This window comes from Siniperca chuatsi, linkage group LG4, assembly GCF_020085105.1.
Source record: "Siniperca chuatsi isolate FFG_IHB_CAS linkage group LG4, ASM2008510v1, whole genome shotgun sequence".
Taxonomy (NCBI): Eukaryota; Metazoa; Chordata; class Actinopteri; order Centrarchiformes; family Sinipercidae; genus Siniperca; species Siniperca chuatsi.
The window spans coordinates 31,447,427-31,465,609 of NC_058045.1; the positions used below are offsets into that span (position 1 = coordinate 31,447,427).

Consider the following 18,183-nt stretch of genomic DNA (forward strand, 5'->3'; position numbering starts at 1 on the left):
AGGTTTTGATCGGATCCTCTGAAATGAACCTGCCTCGGAGCAGGTTAGCCCCGCAGCACGTGTTACCGTGGTGATCTACAGCGGTTACCGTGGTGATCTACCCCGATTATAAGCGAGCCAGCTTTGTGATGACAGAAAACTGAGTTAAGCAACACCCTGACCTCGCCTCGTAGTCCAGGCCCCACAGGAAGTGAAGGAGAAGCAGCCATGTTGGAAGAGTGGCAACAAACAAAGGGTTTATTTTCCTTCCTGACGTTATAATTTAGGTATTTATCACTGAGTAATAATCCACAAATTCAACCACAAACAGTTAAATGGGACTTTCTGAGAAAAACCTGTCTTTCTGTGTAATATTTCTGTACTGTACACATTACATCAGCCAATGAAGTTGAAACTCTCAGAGCGGAGAGACGTCCCTGCAGTCCACGAAGGGCAGGATGTAGATCCTTCACCTTCCTTTAAAAAAAAAAAAACTGCATGATGAAACCATTGATCATCTCTTTGGAGAGCCGGATCAAAACACTGAGATCAAAACATTTGGGATGTCCAAAAAAAACAGAAGAAGCTGGAGAGAGTGGAGAAACAAGATGAGACCAAAGGCAGACACAGAAAAAGATTAAAGAAAAGAAAGCTTTCATTTTAGCTGCTTTATGCAACGTGTAGGGACTCTACAGTAGTGGTAGTAGTATTTTCACCAGTAATACTACCACAAGCTCGAGTAGTGATCGTAGTAGTAGTAGTATTTTCAGTACTGCACTCCTATTCCACATTGTTGTTGTGACTCAACAACAAAAAACTAATTCAAACTTCAGAAAACAGCTGGTGACTATTTGATACTCAAAACGTATTTTCATGGAGCCTTCCTTTAAGCTTCAGTCCTGTGGCTTACGCTTTATATAGCTTCCACAGTTTATTCTGTCACATACTTCGTGACAGAGTCTCCTCCAGTCAGTGCCGATCTTCTCTCTAAAGCCTGAAGATCCTCAAGAAATACTTCACATCCCTCCTCCGCTCAGTCTTCCTTCTTCACTTCCTCTAATTAACTCTGGAGTACAGAGCTTTAAAATCCAATCTTCCTCCTCCTTCATCCTTAAACCTGCAATAGCTGATTTTTTTAGCCACTTGGGGGCAGCAGAAACAAGATGTGATAACTTGATATGTTGAACTTGTTAGCAAACAGTTGCTTATTTCCACATCCAGCAGCTACAGAGTCACATGACGCTTCATCAGGAGGCGTGTCTTTGTCTCCTGATGGACGTCAGTCCGGTCTTCTCTCTGTCAGCTCTGTGTTTGGTCTCCAGCAGCTCCTGAGGGAAACATCTGGCTCTTTAGCTGCTAGATGCTCCGCTATGTTCAGCAGCTGCTCTCTGACTGAGTCTGTCTGCTGCTGAGCAGCTCGTGTTCAGCGGCTTTTTACAGCTTCTTCTCTGGAAACAGATAAACAACGAGCTGAAAGTCACTGTAAAGCTCCGTGAAGCCGACGGGAGCTGCAGATCCAGCTGATAACTCTCAGGAGGTTCATCGCTACCAGAGACACCCAACACATTGTTATTATACAAATATCGATTATAGCCACTTTAAAAGGAACAAGAATTAAAGTCAATTAACTGCAGTGTTCACAGAAAGTGTTGTGTGACAGACCAAACAACTCTGTTGATTTTGCTTTTCTTAGAGCTTTACCAGTAATGATGCTAAAAAAGTAACATTTCCCACTCTGTAGACCTGCTTGAATATGATTCGCCGTTACTAGTCAGCTGGTAGCCGAGCAGCTGATGCCTGTCAGCGAATGCAAGTGCGACTTCAGTGGTTTTTATGAACTAATGCAATTGTCAATTTTGTCACATTCCTCGTTTTTGATATATTGATGACCGGTCAGATGTAAAAGATATATCCTCTCTCCAGTGTTTACACATTTAAAAAAAATATGTTGCCTCACAGCTGAACTGTGAGCCGCCATTTTAGAATGAAAATTTCAAGGTTGGATTGTATCAATGAGAAATGAGTGGTAGTGTTATAATGAGGTTTGGAGAGGCCGTCTTTGTTTCAGTACATACTTCTTCATATGTGAACACACAGGCGCAAACATGCTAAAAATCCTGGAATCAAGCAGATATATGTTTCCCCCAGAAACTGGTCCAGATTTAGCTGAAAGTTCCCGGGAAATACAGGGACCTCAGTTCCCGGGATTCAACCCTACACTACATCGGATAAAAGAAGTGATTTTCACGGGCAACCCTGTTTTTCGTTCTCGATGCCGCACATCTGTTGGGTCAGGTCATCATCGGGCTGCTATCACGTATTCTGAATTCGGCATAAAGCAAAAATATTTGAGACTTGCATTCACGCCATTCATAGCCGTGTTAATAAAAGGCTTTTAACTTATTTACAGCCTCAGATGGTTCTCAGTACAATAAACATGAAGTTTTGGTGTTCGAGTTTAAAATTAAAGCAGCAGATGCAAAGTACATGTTTGAGTGACTCTACACTCTGTCTTCATTTCCACCTGCAGCTTGTCTCTACACGGGAGCGTCTCTGTGGCAGACGCCCTGAGGGAAACACAAACATGATATGAAACGTGTCAGCCAACACCACACAGCACATTTGTTAATTACCCTATATAACCTTCCACAAATTGCCTGTTGTTGCCACTGGTGCTGGAGATAGCCCAGGTCGGAGTGGTGATCCCTCAGCAGGAGAGGGAACGTTGGGGGGGGGTGCTGTAATAGAGAGCGTCTGAACGCTGAGCCGCTTATCAGCTCGACCACGCCATCACTCTCTCAGCAGGACTTTGAGCGGCTGAATTGAGTTTTTTAATTGGTTCTGCTGTGTACCAGGAGCCTCTGCAGGAGCAGCCATGTTGGCTTCGTTTTTCCTGCTGGGAACTCGGCGCATTGATACTGTTGACACCCAGCTGAGAGGTTCAAGCTGTCAATAGCGGGGTCTTTTTAGCTACAACAGGTTTGGTTTGGGGGCAGAGTAATAAAGGAGAGTGCTGCCATGCAGTTACAGGCGGGCAGGGATTTATTATTAACTAGGGATTCATATTAATATTTCATTTATAATATTTCAAATATTTGTGGTATTATGCAGTGTTGAGAAAATGATGCAGAGGTCTGGGGCGGCTCTGCATTTTAACATCCTCTGTGAATGTTGCTCTGAGCAGCTAAATGCATCTAACACCAACTCCTTTTACTATATACTTTGTGATGATGATAATAGTGCTGCCACAACTACAACTTGTATTACTCCTGATGAAAATGATATTATTGTTACGAGTGTGCATAATACAACTTTAGTCCAGTAACAATCAATCAAATGCAATAGATAGAGAGATCTACTGGATGTATTACAATTAAAGTTCCCCTCCACTTAAAAAATGTCTTTTTCTTATGTTTAAGTCCCCTAAAATGTCAATCCTTGACTTTACCGTCTTCTGTGCAAAGTGTGTCACCAGAGAGGGGTTTTCACATTCCTCTACTGAAGGGGGAGATGCCTGTACACTTCCCTAAAATCTGAACGTACGCAAGCTAGATTTGGGACGTCACAAATCCGAATCCAATCGCAACGCCACCGGCAAAGACACCTGAAACCTCCAGCGCAGAGCGGACTTGTCAGTACAGAGAGCGAGAGTTTGCACTAAGTTAGCGTAGTGAAAGTTTTGACAGGAAACTTGGTAGAGTGTGCAGTTTTTGGATGTAAACCGGACCCTGGAGCTTGCCTCCATTATCTACTAACGTTACGTAATAACAATGTGATTAACACACTGTTTTTATTTATTTATTTTATTCAATCTTTATTTAATCAGGCAGTTATAAGAATCCCTGAAAACATCAGATAATAAAGCTTTAAAATCTCCGAGGGGAATGTCAGACTGTAGTTTGAGGGCAATGTGAAGGAAGCTTCAACAGTAGAGCTTTATAGATGAATAACATGAGATTGCTATTTCTTCTTGACTGTGAGGAAGTCCATCCAACCGTGTGATACAGAGAACAATGATGAGTACGAAACGTGTCATTTGTGATAAAGCGTAAAGCACTGCGATACACAGGATTTAACTGCCGAAGTGTTGATGGGGCAGCGTGACAATAAAGAATATCTCCACAGTCGAGGACAGACATGAAGGTTGACTGCACAATAGTTTTACGGCTGGAAGAAGACAGACATCCTTTAATTCTATACAAGGAACCTAGTTTGATTTTTAAGTTTTGGGTCAAATGTTGAATGTGAATCTTGGATGATAGTCTGCTGTCAAGCCAAATTCCTAGGTATTATATATACTCAGCAAGAGTCGCAGATCTTATTGTATGTCTCACAACCACTAACGCTGTGTCGGCCACTGCCAGTTACAAGCTAACAAGCTAACAAACAACATAAACAAATAAATGATGCTAACTACACTTATCATTCTGATACGATTTTGGTGCACAACAAACTCCTGATCTGAGTCTGACCGAGGGTCTCTAACTCTAGCCATTTTGACGAGCACCACTCACTCACCATGGATGTATGTCTCTCACCCGCATCCCTGCGCTCACCGCCACCGGTCAACCTAACACACAGCGGTGGTGGGCGGGGCATTCATAGATCCAGAATTTCTTACTGAACAAATAATAACAAAATAACTATAATAATAAACAAAACATGACCCATAGCAGAGTATTTTTCCATACTTTAAAACGTGTCTGGAGGGGAACTTTAAATTTGTAGATGAATATTAATGACTGATCTACGGACTTCTCATCTCTTAAACTGCCTCGGCTGCAGCTGTGATTGGACATTAGTACGTAGGTCTGTCTTTGTTTGCGTTTTAAAGTGCTATATATAAAAGAAATAAACTGAAACTATACCAGCACACTCATTTAAGCATTCTCACGTGCTAAACATTACACTACAGGTAACATGATAAATCATATGCTAATGAGGCTGTTAGCATACTAACTTTAGCATTCAGCTCAAAGCAAAACAACAACAATAACATGGCCGTTCCTCTGGCGCCACCTTTAGGTCACACTTTACAGCTGTTTGTTGTTTGTCTACCAATCAGTGGTGGAATGTACATTTATTCAAGTGCTGTACTGTATTATGCTACCCAGCAGTATATAAAGTAATTAAAATGAGCGCCACCTTTACCAGCTGCAACATTAAAGTGATAAACACATGAATGCATTAATAATTATAATACAGTAATATAATATATTCTGGGGCCATTCTGCATAATGAGTACTTTTCCTTTTGGTACTTTAAGTATATTTTGATGCGTTGATACTTTTCGTTAAGTAAAAAATGTAATGCAGGACTTTTACTTGTAACAGAGTATTTCTACACTGTGGTGTTGCTGCTTTTACTGAAGTGAAAAGTCTGAGTACTTCTTCCACCTCTGTTTACAATCTCAATACCACGGAGTATCTCAGAGCTAATCCTGTGTAATACCATGTCTATCGAGCCGCTCCTTCCTCAGCAGCTAATAAAAACCAACATCAAAGTCATAAAATAAATTAAAACCAGTAAAACATGAGCACAGAAGGAACCACACCAAGACTTATCTCAACAGTAAAAACAGCAGGATAAAATACATCTAATCTTTATAACAGTAAGTCAATAGAAATTTTAGATGAGGAGGATTCTGCTGGTCTCAGCTCCTCATGCAGGTTGTGTCTCGGGGTCGTGACGGTAAAAGCCAGTTTTCAGCTTCTAACAAATCTTATAAAGTGCTGCCTATTATTGAACTCCTCTTTGATCTGCGCTTCCTCCTTGACCTCCAGCTCTACTCTTCTTCCTCATCCCTCTCCATCCTCTGAAGGGCTCAGCTGAGGGGCCCGGGGCTAAACACACTCCCTGACTTCCTCTGCGTGTGTGTGCGTGCGTGTTTATGTCTCACTTGTCAGATGATGGAAGATATCAGAATCCATAATGAAGATGGAGGATGCCTCCCAGGGGACGAGCTGGTTCGAGATCCGCTGACCTGCATCTCTAAGCAGCAGCTCGGCCGCTGTCACGACGCCTCTGAGTTATCACACTTCATGAATTGGTAATCTCTGAGGGAGCCTGGGCCCAGAGGAAGCCCCGAGGCCTGGGAACAAACAACACAGAGTCAGATATATATATATATATATATCCTATATATATCTATATCTATATCTATATAGCATATATCATATATATATATCATATATATATATCATATATATATATATATATCCTATATATATCTATATCTATATCTATATAGCATATATCATATATATATATCATATATCATATATATATATATCCTATATATATCTATATCTATATCTATATAGCATATATCATATATATATATATCATATATCATATATATATCCTATATATATCTATATCTATATCTATATAGCATATATCATATATATATATCATATATCATATATATATATATATATCCTATATATATCTATATCTATATAGCATATATCATATATATATATATCATATATCATATATATATCATATATATATCATATATCATATATATATATCATATATATATATCATATATCATATATATATATCATATATCATATATATATATCCTATATATATATATATCCTATATATATATATATATATATATATATATATATATATATATATGTATCATATATATATATATCATATCATATATATATATCATATATATATATCATATATCATATATATATATCATATATATATATATATATATCATATATATAGAATATATATATCCTATATATATATATATCCTATATATATATATATATATATATATATATATATATATCATGTATCATATATATATCATATATCATATATATATATCATATATATATATGATATATATACTTACCGACTATTATGGGATTGCCATGGAAACATAATTACACAGCTGTAATGCTCCCAGATCACAGGCAGCAAAATTAGACACGTCGTCCCCGACAGCCAATCAGCATCAACATTCATTATTATTAGTTTCTGCAAAGTCACATACTGAGAGTTGGAAATAAAAAAAAAACCTTGAAATATTGAAATAAAAGGAAAATGCAACAAAGTGAAATGGAAACAGACTTAATCATGACATCGATGGCATGCGATCAAACATCACTCAAACGGAAATGTCATATTTCTACATGGTTTTCCATCGTTTGAGCTGTTTTCTTAATGTTGAGTAATCTTGAGTAAAAGCTCAGAGTTTCTCTCCAGAAAAACAACAGCATTTGTCGTTTGTTCAAACTGCTTCAAATGACTGAATGTTTACATTCAGTGCTGAATATCAGCGTGATGCTCTTATGGCATTGAGTTGAAATGTTTGACTTTGACACCGGAGACAGAGTTTGCTGAGTTGTCAAAAGTTAACCAGACCCTAACCATAAATGATTCCCCATTATTATGATATTAAGCAGTTAACCGAGTGCTTTTATTTGCTTAAACATACTTAAAGGAATATTAATAGCTTCAGCACCCCCTAAAATCCCAAACTGTCCTTTTTATATTTCTGTTTATGTACGTGTTAAACAAACAAGCCATACTGTGTAAACAGGTCAGCTTTGGAGGAGCACTGTATACCTTGGACAGCCAGGCCAGCTGTGTCGCCCTTTCTGCTAAGCATTCTGACTCCATCGCTGTAATTAACACACGATCGATCCTCTCACCTCACTCTCACAAAGAAAGCAAATAAGCATATTTCTCAAAAGGTGGAACTTTTAAACAAACCTGTAAACAGACCTTAACCATGCTGGTGGCATATCAGCAAATGCACATTGGTTGTTTTTGAGCGACAAACCCATTTTGTTGTCTAGGTATGACGGCTCGGGTTGTGCAGCTTCCCAGCTTTGATATCTGTCCACTTAAGGCAGATGGTCTTTATCAGCTACTGCGGTGCTTCATGGGTGGAAAAGAAGAAACAGCGATTCTTCTTCTTCTCCCTCCATTCACTCTCGTTGCATGAGGAAAAAGCTGGGCTCAAAACTACACTTAAAGCTCCTAAACAAAAAGAAACAAAGCTGCTTCAAAGGATACTGCGACATGAATGGATGCAGCCTTTGCCTAAAATAAGTAACAGGATCCGGTTTTCAGACAATGGCACAATCCCCTTTGTCTCTGTTGGTTTATGTACTAAACTATGATTTGCCGTGCAGTGAGACTGAATGGAAATGGAAAAATACCCTATTCGACATGTTCATCTGGGCATGCAGCACAGGAGCAAGGGATAGACGATAGAAAATGTTTGGACAATGTCCTTAACAGGATTCAATAGACCCATGGCTAGATTTGAGTCTTTGGCTGGGTCCCAAAGGACTGCTTCATTCATTCATTCACTACTCCCTATTGAGATTTCGTACATTTATGAATCACCACCATTTGTGTCATGACTGAGGTGTGTCGCACAACTGTAATTTGAAATCCATTAAATGCAATGCATCGTGAGATTGTTAGCAGAAAGTAGAGTAGGCTACATGCCACAGAGTCGTTAAGTGGCAGGAGATATTTCGGGCGCCCCTTGTTCCGGAAGTCCCACTCATTCTTCCCATAGACACAGTTGGGTGACTCACAGTTGGAGCACTCCTACGGCTTGGATCGGCATGACACTCTCGTGGTTGAATCATCAATACAAAAAATGAACAGTTGTGTTAGAAAATATCTGGTTCTTTGATAAAAGGTCTGACTCCCAAGGTGCATTTTGGCAAGAAACATCCAATCACAGAGCCTCAGATTCTGTTACGTGTGCCGGTAATGGCAGGCGGAAGCTAAAGTTTACGGCGTCGAGAAAACTGATAATACAATCTGCAGCTCAGATCAATTCACTTTCAGATTTTGGAGCATTCGGCAACCATGGCAACGTGTTTTGTTCAAAAATTCAACTTCGAAACATTTTGAATTCGCTACAGTTCTGTTTCACACCAGTGACTTCATCTCCATGGCAGCGGTGGCCAAGGCTCATGGGTATTGTAGTGTTTAGAGCCGTCCTAACTTTGGGGACATCATGAAAAGAAAAATTTTAATTGGCACACTAATGGGGAAATCACCTCTGGCCCCTCCCACTTCGCATGTCTATGGACACTACTTTGGAAGTTTTTAAGGTTAATAACGACTCAAGCTAACAAATACGTAACCTGGGCTGCACTGGGTTCACACCACCCGAACGTCTGACCGCTGTGGGATTAAAGGTGGTTGTGTTTTCATAATTCACTGATCAGACTTTGTCAGATTCCATGTGTGAAAAATAGTAAGATTGCATACTGAAACATCTCTTTCTATATCAGCAATTTCGAGACATTAGACAACCTCTAATTTTGTACTGAAATAGTCTGTCATTGCTTCATTAAGACTGAAACCACAATTAATATCACAATATCTGATAAAATGAATAGGCAACTAAATATAGTCAAGAGCAGGATTTTAAGAAAAGTCTGAAACAATCTGCAAAAATGTTTACACACGCATTCATACGTTGGACTACATCCACCGCAATGTTAAAGTTCGGGGTCCTTCTCCTGTATATGCCATTAATTAAATCATCAATAGGCGGTGGAGGGCAGCTGCAGCTGACTGCGCTGAGGAGAGGTCAAAATGACATCTCATTTAAGATTAGGACCTGGAGCGCTGGTGTTTGAACCTCCCCGCTGTGAGGGGAGATAAATGCCTGGAAGAGGCTTTCTATCCCCCAGACAGTTTGCTCAAGGACAGCAGCCGCTCACTGACACCTTGAATGCGATCGGGACTGTTTCATGGTGAGAAGAAAGTGGGAGGGAGAGGACTGAATCATCCTACAGAGGAAGAACTGGAAACATCACTGTCACCTGTAAATGTCACATTCAGGGAACAAATGTCAGAGATGCACACATTTATGAGCCAGTTATAATATATTTAATTATGAAGCTAAGATATGTATTTCATTATCTCCATGCAATATTATATTATAGCTTACATCTTACGAAGGATGTGTAAGAAGACTTTATGTAATTAGAGAGGATTTATTCAAGGCGAGCGTTGTGCAGATATGGATCTCTGAACCCTAATTCAACATGGATGGTAATACTGGCACTTTAATGTTATTACGAGAGGCTTTAAAGTCCAATAAGGGGCAATTTTTTCTCTTGCATTTGCTTTATCTAACCAGACGGTGACATCTGGAGATAATGAACTTTAATTTCTGTCACAGCCGGGGAAAAAAAAAAGAAAAAAAAAAACTTATCTCAGAACGTGTTTTAAATATTTTATTTTTCAACACAACTTTCAAATTATTCAAGAAGAGCTCATCAGTTGTTATCTCTCTAAACCAATATTTTTTTCATTGTCGAGGCATAATGTGCCGAACAGAATTGGCCATAGTGCTGTCTGAGGAGCTCACAGGGATGAAACGTATCAAAGCAGTACGTATAGCAGCTTAGAAACTGCCGGAAGCTCACAGAAAGACAACGCAGCGGTTTAATCTCTCTAATACACTCGGTTACATCATGCCCTACTGCTGCTGCTGGGTGTGAGAAACTTTCAGCCTCATCCTTAACTCCGCTGTGGCAAACCGCGTCCCGATTGGCCTTCTGATCTAGCACGACCTCTGACCCCAGCCTCCAGAAAAACAGGTGATATGTAACCAGTTATAAGATGCTGCGACTGAAGCCCACAGTGAAATACATCAGCGTGTCGTTCCGTGACAGTTGAAGGGTTTAACTTGCTATTTGCAGTTCGTTTCATTAGCAAATTTATCACTGTGCAGGATAATACATTTTCTTGCACAGTGTCTCCTGCTAGCATCATTAGCAACTATTCATGGATGATAGGAGGTAGAGCAGAAGGAAATGGATGCTGTGGTAAACATCAGGTGTCTGTCTCTGAGAAACAAAGAACGAGGGCTTCTTATAGAGCCGCCATTTTACACAAAAAATCATACAGGGAGAAATGCATCAGGGATGAGGAAACACAGAGACCAGTTTCTACAACCACAGAAGCAGCACAGAGACCAGAATGACATAAAGCACAACATAAAGTCAGGCTGGAGCAGCTCTCACATCTTCCACGTCACTAAAACTTTCTGTTTGTCTCACTGTCTCACAAACTCACGGGTTGAATCCACCATGTTTACTCGTCTTCTAAAAGAAATCTTAATAAAAATAAGAAATCTTTAACTGAAGCAGAAACAGAGACAGGCTGGGGATAAGAAGCTTCATGAAGAAGTAAATTAAACTTTACTGTTTAAATCATTTCCAGTCAGGGTCTTCTAAACTTCCTGGAGGAAATACAATTATAAAACTTGGATCGTTAAGAATTAAACAACTCAAAACTTTGTGAAACTGCACTCAACTTGTGATAACTTATTGTTCTAATCTTGCTGTGGAGGTTTGGTAATTTAAGAGTACTCTGAAATCTGCTGAGTCTGCCTGAATAATGGGCTTTAAGTAGTAAACAGTGGAAATCTCCTCTTGGTTTGTTAAGTTGCTTTTGTTTTAAAGCATTTCTTAAGTGCTAAGCAATTATTGTTATCATTAAGAAGGTAATGACATAGCACTGCAATTTAAAAAAAAAACTCCCGGTGTAACCCTTCAGAACATGGAAAGGTCGTCTGCAGCTCCCTCGCTGAGTAAATCTAATCCAGGCATTTAAACACATGCAGGGCGTTTGGCCTCAGCCTGACACTGAACTAATGAGTCACTGGAAGGAGCTTCCCATCTGGTAAGTGAGCAGTAAAGCCCTTTGGCTGAAGTGTCCACCAGGACCAAATAAATAAATAGCTACAATTACACTTTACATTGTTCATCTTTTCTACTGATGACCAGTGTTGGCAGTCAGTAATGCATTTCTTAGCGTTATCGTAATGTGATTGCCTTTTTTAGTAACGAGTAGTGTAAGGGATTACAATTTGTAATTCAGTAATTACATTACAGTTACTAATCCCTGTATCACTGACATTTTGGGTTTTATTTGCTTATTTTGCTGTTTGATGGAGGGTTGATTTAAGTTTGGTCTTCTGTGCATTACGTGCGAGCTAGTCGCAGCGGCGGGAGGTGAGGGGAGGCGGTTGTTATCCTCAACCAAAAGAGGAGAAATGAACAAAACTCCAAAGTTATCATTGGGGTTGAGCGGGTACTCGGCTGAAAGAAGTGCCGGTACAGACAATGTACTTTTTACGAGTACGAGTATCATCAGAGTAAAATGTGTCAGTGTCTGTACTACTAAACTAGATTGTAAATAGTTCTCGTACTCTTGTGATCAAAAGCATTGCTCTGAAGCTCAATTCTGTAAACAGTTTTCTAATAAATATAGCAACTTCTGATCAACCCATATCAATATCAGGCTTCAATTAAAAACGTCCGGTTCACTTCTGGTTTAAACACCACCCATGGCCTTTGTGCTCTGAGCCAGGATTTGACATCAGCAGGTTGATTCAGAGTCTGACAAGTATCAAGTTGCTGCTGTTTCCCCCCCGGGGCTCAGCGCGCAACCTCGGACCCGCGGAGGTTAATTTCCGTGGCTCTCCTACACGCATCAGCCAAGCGCTGTTTAATGTCTATTACAGGGCTGGATGAAACGCCTTCATCCACAGGGCTCCAGGGCTCAGCTATTCACGGGCGAGGTAAAGGCCCAAAGTGCAGGACTGACCCTGCACCGCGCTCCGATTAACATAATTGCATTTCAAACTGGTCAAGATCGCTGTGAGAGAGGAGCAATCAAACAGCCAAATGAGCCATGGAGCGTTTGTAGACGGCTCCAAGATTTCATTAGGGATCCACAAAAACTGGCGCAGGGCAGTAATGGGGCAAACTGTTGTAATATGCATGACCACATGACATTGATATGGGGATGAATTTCACCCCCAGATAATTGGTTAGATTCATTCTCCCAATGACACTCCAGCAGCGTTCATCTCAGGTTGCTTTTGAGGTATCTTTGGACTAATGTGGGGCAGGGAAGGCTGTCAGTTTAATACTGACTTAAGGGAGATGAAGCAACAGTAAAATGGCAGCATCAGCAGGAAGACAATCACAGTGAGGTGGACTGTCCTTGAGGATGAACGTCATATTGACGTGTGGTTGAAAAAATGTTCCCATTATGTTTGGATTTAACACTCTGACAGAATTCTTAGATCATTTCCGGCATAAAAAAAAATCCCCTTCGGGAAGATTTAACGCACAGAACAGACGCAGTGAGACAACAAGTCTCAGCCAGGTGATAAATTCAGCATAAAACCACACATTTCCACAGAAACTAGGGTACGATCGCCCCGATTTATGAATCCATGGGTGAGTCGAACCCGTTCGCAGGTTGACCGTTCACTAAGCCCTTCGTCAAGCTTCTGCCGTCACACTGCGGTGGACAAAAGCAGCTTCCCATTTCCAGCCTGCTGAAATTACAATTGTTGCTAGCAGATTCTATCAGCTCTAGCTAGCAGAAGACGTGGACATAAACAACCAGCATTGTTATTGTAATGTACAATGTACAATGTAGTGCTAGTTAGTAGTATTATAAGTATGATAAGGAAAATGTACGATCAGACTCGTACTTCATTCTAACAACTGTGTTTGGCTGCTTAAGTCACGTACTTGGACAAGCAAGGCAGAAGTTAGATTTATGCTTTATTGTTCATATTTGAAACCAAAGAAGAGGCTTTGAGGATGAGGACTTTCTGCTGTGTATCACTATATCTCAGGTAATGTTGGCTGGGCTTGCTGGAGTGTAAACGTCCCCTTAAATCCACTACATAGCAGGACAGAGCTGCTGATTCTCTAACTGAAAAAATAAAAACTCGGAGTGACTAATAGTTCCCTTTATGCAAATGCATATGAGTAATTAGTTTCCTCTATATTGTAATTCCTATCGTAGTCCATCATTTTATTATTTCATATTTTAAATATATGTATATTACTAGGAAAATTCAATAAAGAGAATTAGATCAAACAAAACAAAAACAAAGAAACAACAACAACTGATGGAGGAAGCACAGCGCAGCATGCGGTTTCCTTCCTGCAGGCGTGGTGATCCTGCACGTCTAAACAAGGCCATATCTCACCACGGTGACGCCGGTATCCTAGCAGCTGCAGCCGGCAGCGTTTGTTGGCACGGCAACAGAACAGAAGCTTAGAGACAAACACACAGAGATAGACTGATGAGTCTTTTCAGCTCTCGGTAAATAAGGTAAATGCAGGACGTAAAGTAACAGGAGATGTGCAAACACAAGCTTTATTACCCAGAGTGGATATTACTCAGTCAGGCTTTAATTCCAAATGCATAGACAGTCATTTTGCTCTGCAGGCTGCAGTTTAATAACCTCAAACATAAACCTTAAATGTCAGATTCAATTGGCACAGAAATGCACATCACATTTGAGTGAATTAATTATGCAGATGTGAGCCCGCTGTTGTGCATTGCCTCAGTGGGAGGGTTAAGTACACCTGCATTTAGCCCTACTTGTGCCTTCCAGGGTCCCATTACGCCGTGCCACAGCTGTTAGCATTGCAGAATCAACAGCTACATCTGAGAGCTCCATTTGGCTGAATTTACCACAAGTGCTCCCTCAATTTGATTTATGCAAATCAGCGATGCGCCTCTTGAAAGACGGAGCTTTTCAGCTGTTCGAGAGCCGGGCAGAAGTCAGCTGTTTTGTCTTGTGTGGTTTCTCTCTAATTAAGACTTCAGATAACCTGGTTGATGTGGGAGGCTAAATGCTCATTTCTCCTCTAAGAGCATTTAATAAAGAAGGAAATATTCATGGGATCAGTGTGAACTATCAGCAGCCCTCTGCTCAGAGGGGACACCACCAGCGACACAAACAAAAGCACGGTGAAAACAGATTTTTAGATAATGACAGGCATTGTTTTATCCCATCGCACTGGAAAATAATTGAATTCACACTGTTATCCTCAAGTGCACTTGCAAGGTCATGAACATGAAGGTCGCACTGAGAGAAAAGACATGAAAGAAGCTTTGCTATAACAACATCCTTAAAGGGGAATAACGCTCAGTTTTTCAGTCTGTATGTAGTTTTTTGGACACTGTAATCAGGATCTGTTGGCATGAACGATTCTCTCCCGAAGGCGCTGGTGGTCAACATCAGCTGACGTTGCAGAAAACGAAATGTCTGGAGTTTGTGACGATGGAGGTGAGTGTTTCTACAGTGAAGGTAGGCGCAGGCATGTCAAACAGGTATTAAATGCAGAACTGCTTCATGTGGGATTTGGAGACAGAGAGCCAGAGTGAAACTAATTAAATTAACATAATTAGGAAGCTTTTTAATTAACATTTTTGCAAAGTCGCAAAATGATTTAAGAATATTCATAGTAAGTGAATCTGCAGAAAAGGGATGTATTTACTTTTTTTGTAACCAAACCACGATCTTTCCACTAACCTTAAAGGAAAAGTTCAACATACACCAGGCTAACTGTTTCTACCTGTTTCCAGTCTTTGTGCTAAGCTAAGCTAACCAGCTGCTGGCTGTAGCCTTATATTTAAAAAGGGACAGATATGAGAGCGGTATGACGTTCTAATCTAACTCTCCACCAGAAAGTAAATAAGCGTATTTTACAAAATGTCAGACCATGGTCCTGCACTTTGTGCGCCCACCATCCACCCTGACCACCTCTAATATTTGTGTGGTACAGGATGCAGCGCCGCCTGGACTGAAAAAAGTCAACGTTTTTGAATGCTATCAAATGAATTAGTACTTCACTTTTCTATGATCACAAGGGTTTCAATTTGAATATCAAGGTCTGCAGTAGATTCATTTATCTTACAGATTATCGACAGGAGCGCTCACTTTTTCACAGACTGATGAAAGAAATCCTCAATGAAAGAGTCCACTGGATTACAGAAGTTTCACAAGTTTCCTAAAGTCCAAGTTCTGTCTTCAGATCTCTTGTTTATTCGCCCAACAGTCCAAAACCAAAAGATATTCAGTTTACAAGAGATATAAAACAGAGAAAAGAAGCAAATCATCGCATTTAGGATGCTGGAACCAGAGAATATTTGGAATTTGTGCTTGAAAAATCGACTGGTCGTTTCAGGTGCAGGTCACAGGTTAGAGTCCCTGTTGTCTGGTCTTTCTTTGAGAGAGAATTGTTCATGGACTGTGGCAAAATGAACAAAACACTGAAAACTGTTTACAGTCGAACAGTTGACATATCAGTAGTGGAACAATCCGACACCGAATCACAGAAAATCTGATTTCTCCTGAATTTGACATTTTAGAAGAAATTATACAATGTGTGGTTTAAATTACAGCTTTGCACAAGTCTGTCTTTCCAAACACTGCAGCTAATGGACACCTCACTTCAGTTTAGATTTAGACATTACTGTGGTTATAAAAAGTGTGTGTGTGTCTTCATCCCTCTTCCTCCTCAGTGTCCAGCGGCCCTCTGTTTGGGGGGAGAGACGGTTTGATTTGCTGCCAACGATTTGGTGGCCAGATGATGTGAGAAGCCCGACCGTGAAGCAGCCCCACAGACACCTGGGGAAAAAACCAAAACACAACTCAGGGCACTTTGTGTTTCACGCTCTGCGCCAGCAAAGGAAGTAGCTTGCCCTTTAAGTAGAGAAGCAGGATTAAAGATGTGCAGGTCAGGATGGAGGATGTGGGTGCAGCACATCTGACGCTCTGACGATGATCTTTTCCACCATCGTTAAACATAATCTGGGATTTACACAATCATTTAATGTCAACTTTCTTACCCGGTAACAAGGTTGTTGTTTTCTATATCACAACATGTGGAAGTTGCTCTGACATTGTCCAATTACATGCTGATGAAATGCTTTTACATTTTCAAGTGTTTCAATTTTCTATAAAGCCCTTCTTTCTCTTTTTTAAAATTTGTTTTTATTTGACTATTGTTCCCAGGCTAACCGATAAGCACTTTTGCATTATCGCGAGAACTATTTGTCACTAAAGTGAATTAAAACAAACATAAAACAACGAACGAGTGATTAGATTTTAGTGTGAATCCAGGATTTTAAAGTCTGTATTTCTATATTTTATCATGAACTGCAGCACTTAATTAAACGAAAACAAATGTGCGTTTTAATGCAGATTTGAATCCAAATCCAAGAAATGTCCAAGAAGAAGAAATGTCTGTCTACCTATATCTTTTCTAGTATAAATACAAGTATTAATATATGTTAAAAAGATCACATATTGAGTATTGTGTAGCCTTGGCACAGGCAGTGAGTGCTTTTTAGTACAACTTGTGAAATGAGTAAAGAGTGAGTACAGTATTCTCTTTAAAGTGATGAGCCCATCTGCTTTTAATGATTTTATTGAAGCTACAAAAATGAGGACTAAATATGCTGAAGAGCTTCACTATGTGCAGAGAAAACTTTATTTAGGAGGATTTTAAACAGTTTGATTTACATTCACACTCAGGTTTAGAGACTTGCAGACATCAACAGCAGAGATAATTAAAACCGGCAAGCTGTCAGCTGAAGATCTGGTCGCTCACTGTTGTCCGACATCGTCCTCGCTGCATCAATTAGAGCTGCTTTGCATAACGTCGAACACACACACGCCAGCAAATGTCAAATGCTTTTAATGACTCCTGTTATCTCTGAAAAGCTGGCGTCTATATTAAAAAACCACCGTGCTGCGTTCATCTACATCTTCGGAGTAACCTTTAGCCAGCCGGTGTGCTCCGGCTCGAGGGGCGATACAAGGCCGGCTACAGACGGACGAGGAGGCGTTAGATTTGACTTCTAGGTTGTCCTCGCAGCTGAGGCGGGGCTGTAGTCTGGGCCACAACAACAACAAAAAAAGCCTCCACCCCCAAAACAGCTGCAGGTCAAGATCCAGTTTAATAATGTGACGTAATGAAGCTGGAGATTAATATTCATCTGCTGCAGTTGAAGAGCAGGTCAGTGGGCTGTTATCTACTAAGGCAGGCAGCGAGACATAAAAAAAAAAAAAAAAAATTGAATGAAAATGTATCTATATTGAACATTTCATACAACTGCTAACCTAGACTGTGGATAAAACTGTCAGCTGTGAGTGCTGACAGCGGATGGTTATTAGTTAGTTATTGGTTCTTTCTTATGTTTCTTGATTATGGTTTCCTTTTTAAAGAGGTACTGCACACGTAAACGTGTTTTTTGAGCTGTAAACTAAATTACATGACTGTGTACTTTGATGAAACACATCGATGCTGGTGTAAATATTGACATTCACAATTTATGAAAATCTGCATTTCTTGG

At 40.1% G+C, this 18,183-nt stretch overlaps 1 protein-coding gene across 1 annotated transcript in view; it reads right to left on the bottom strand.

Moving 5' to 3' along the window:
- Nucleotides 1-14,164: 14,164 nt before the first annotated feature.
- The window catches only part of immp2l (inner mitochondrial membrane peptidase subunit 2), a 148,674-nt gene continuing 144,655 nt past the window's right edge, over nucleotides 14,165-18,183 (bottom strand). Inside the window, exon 6 of the mRNA XM_044192522.1 lies at nucleotides 14,165-16,453. Within this exon, the coding sequence (XP_044048457.1) occupies nucleotides 16,328-16,453 (126 nt within the window). The 3' untranslated portion in view covers nucleotides 14,165-16,327. The remainder of the gene's footprint in view (nucleotides 16,454-18,183) is intronic.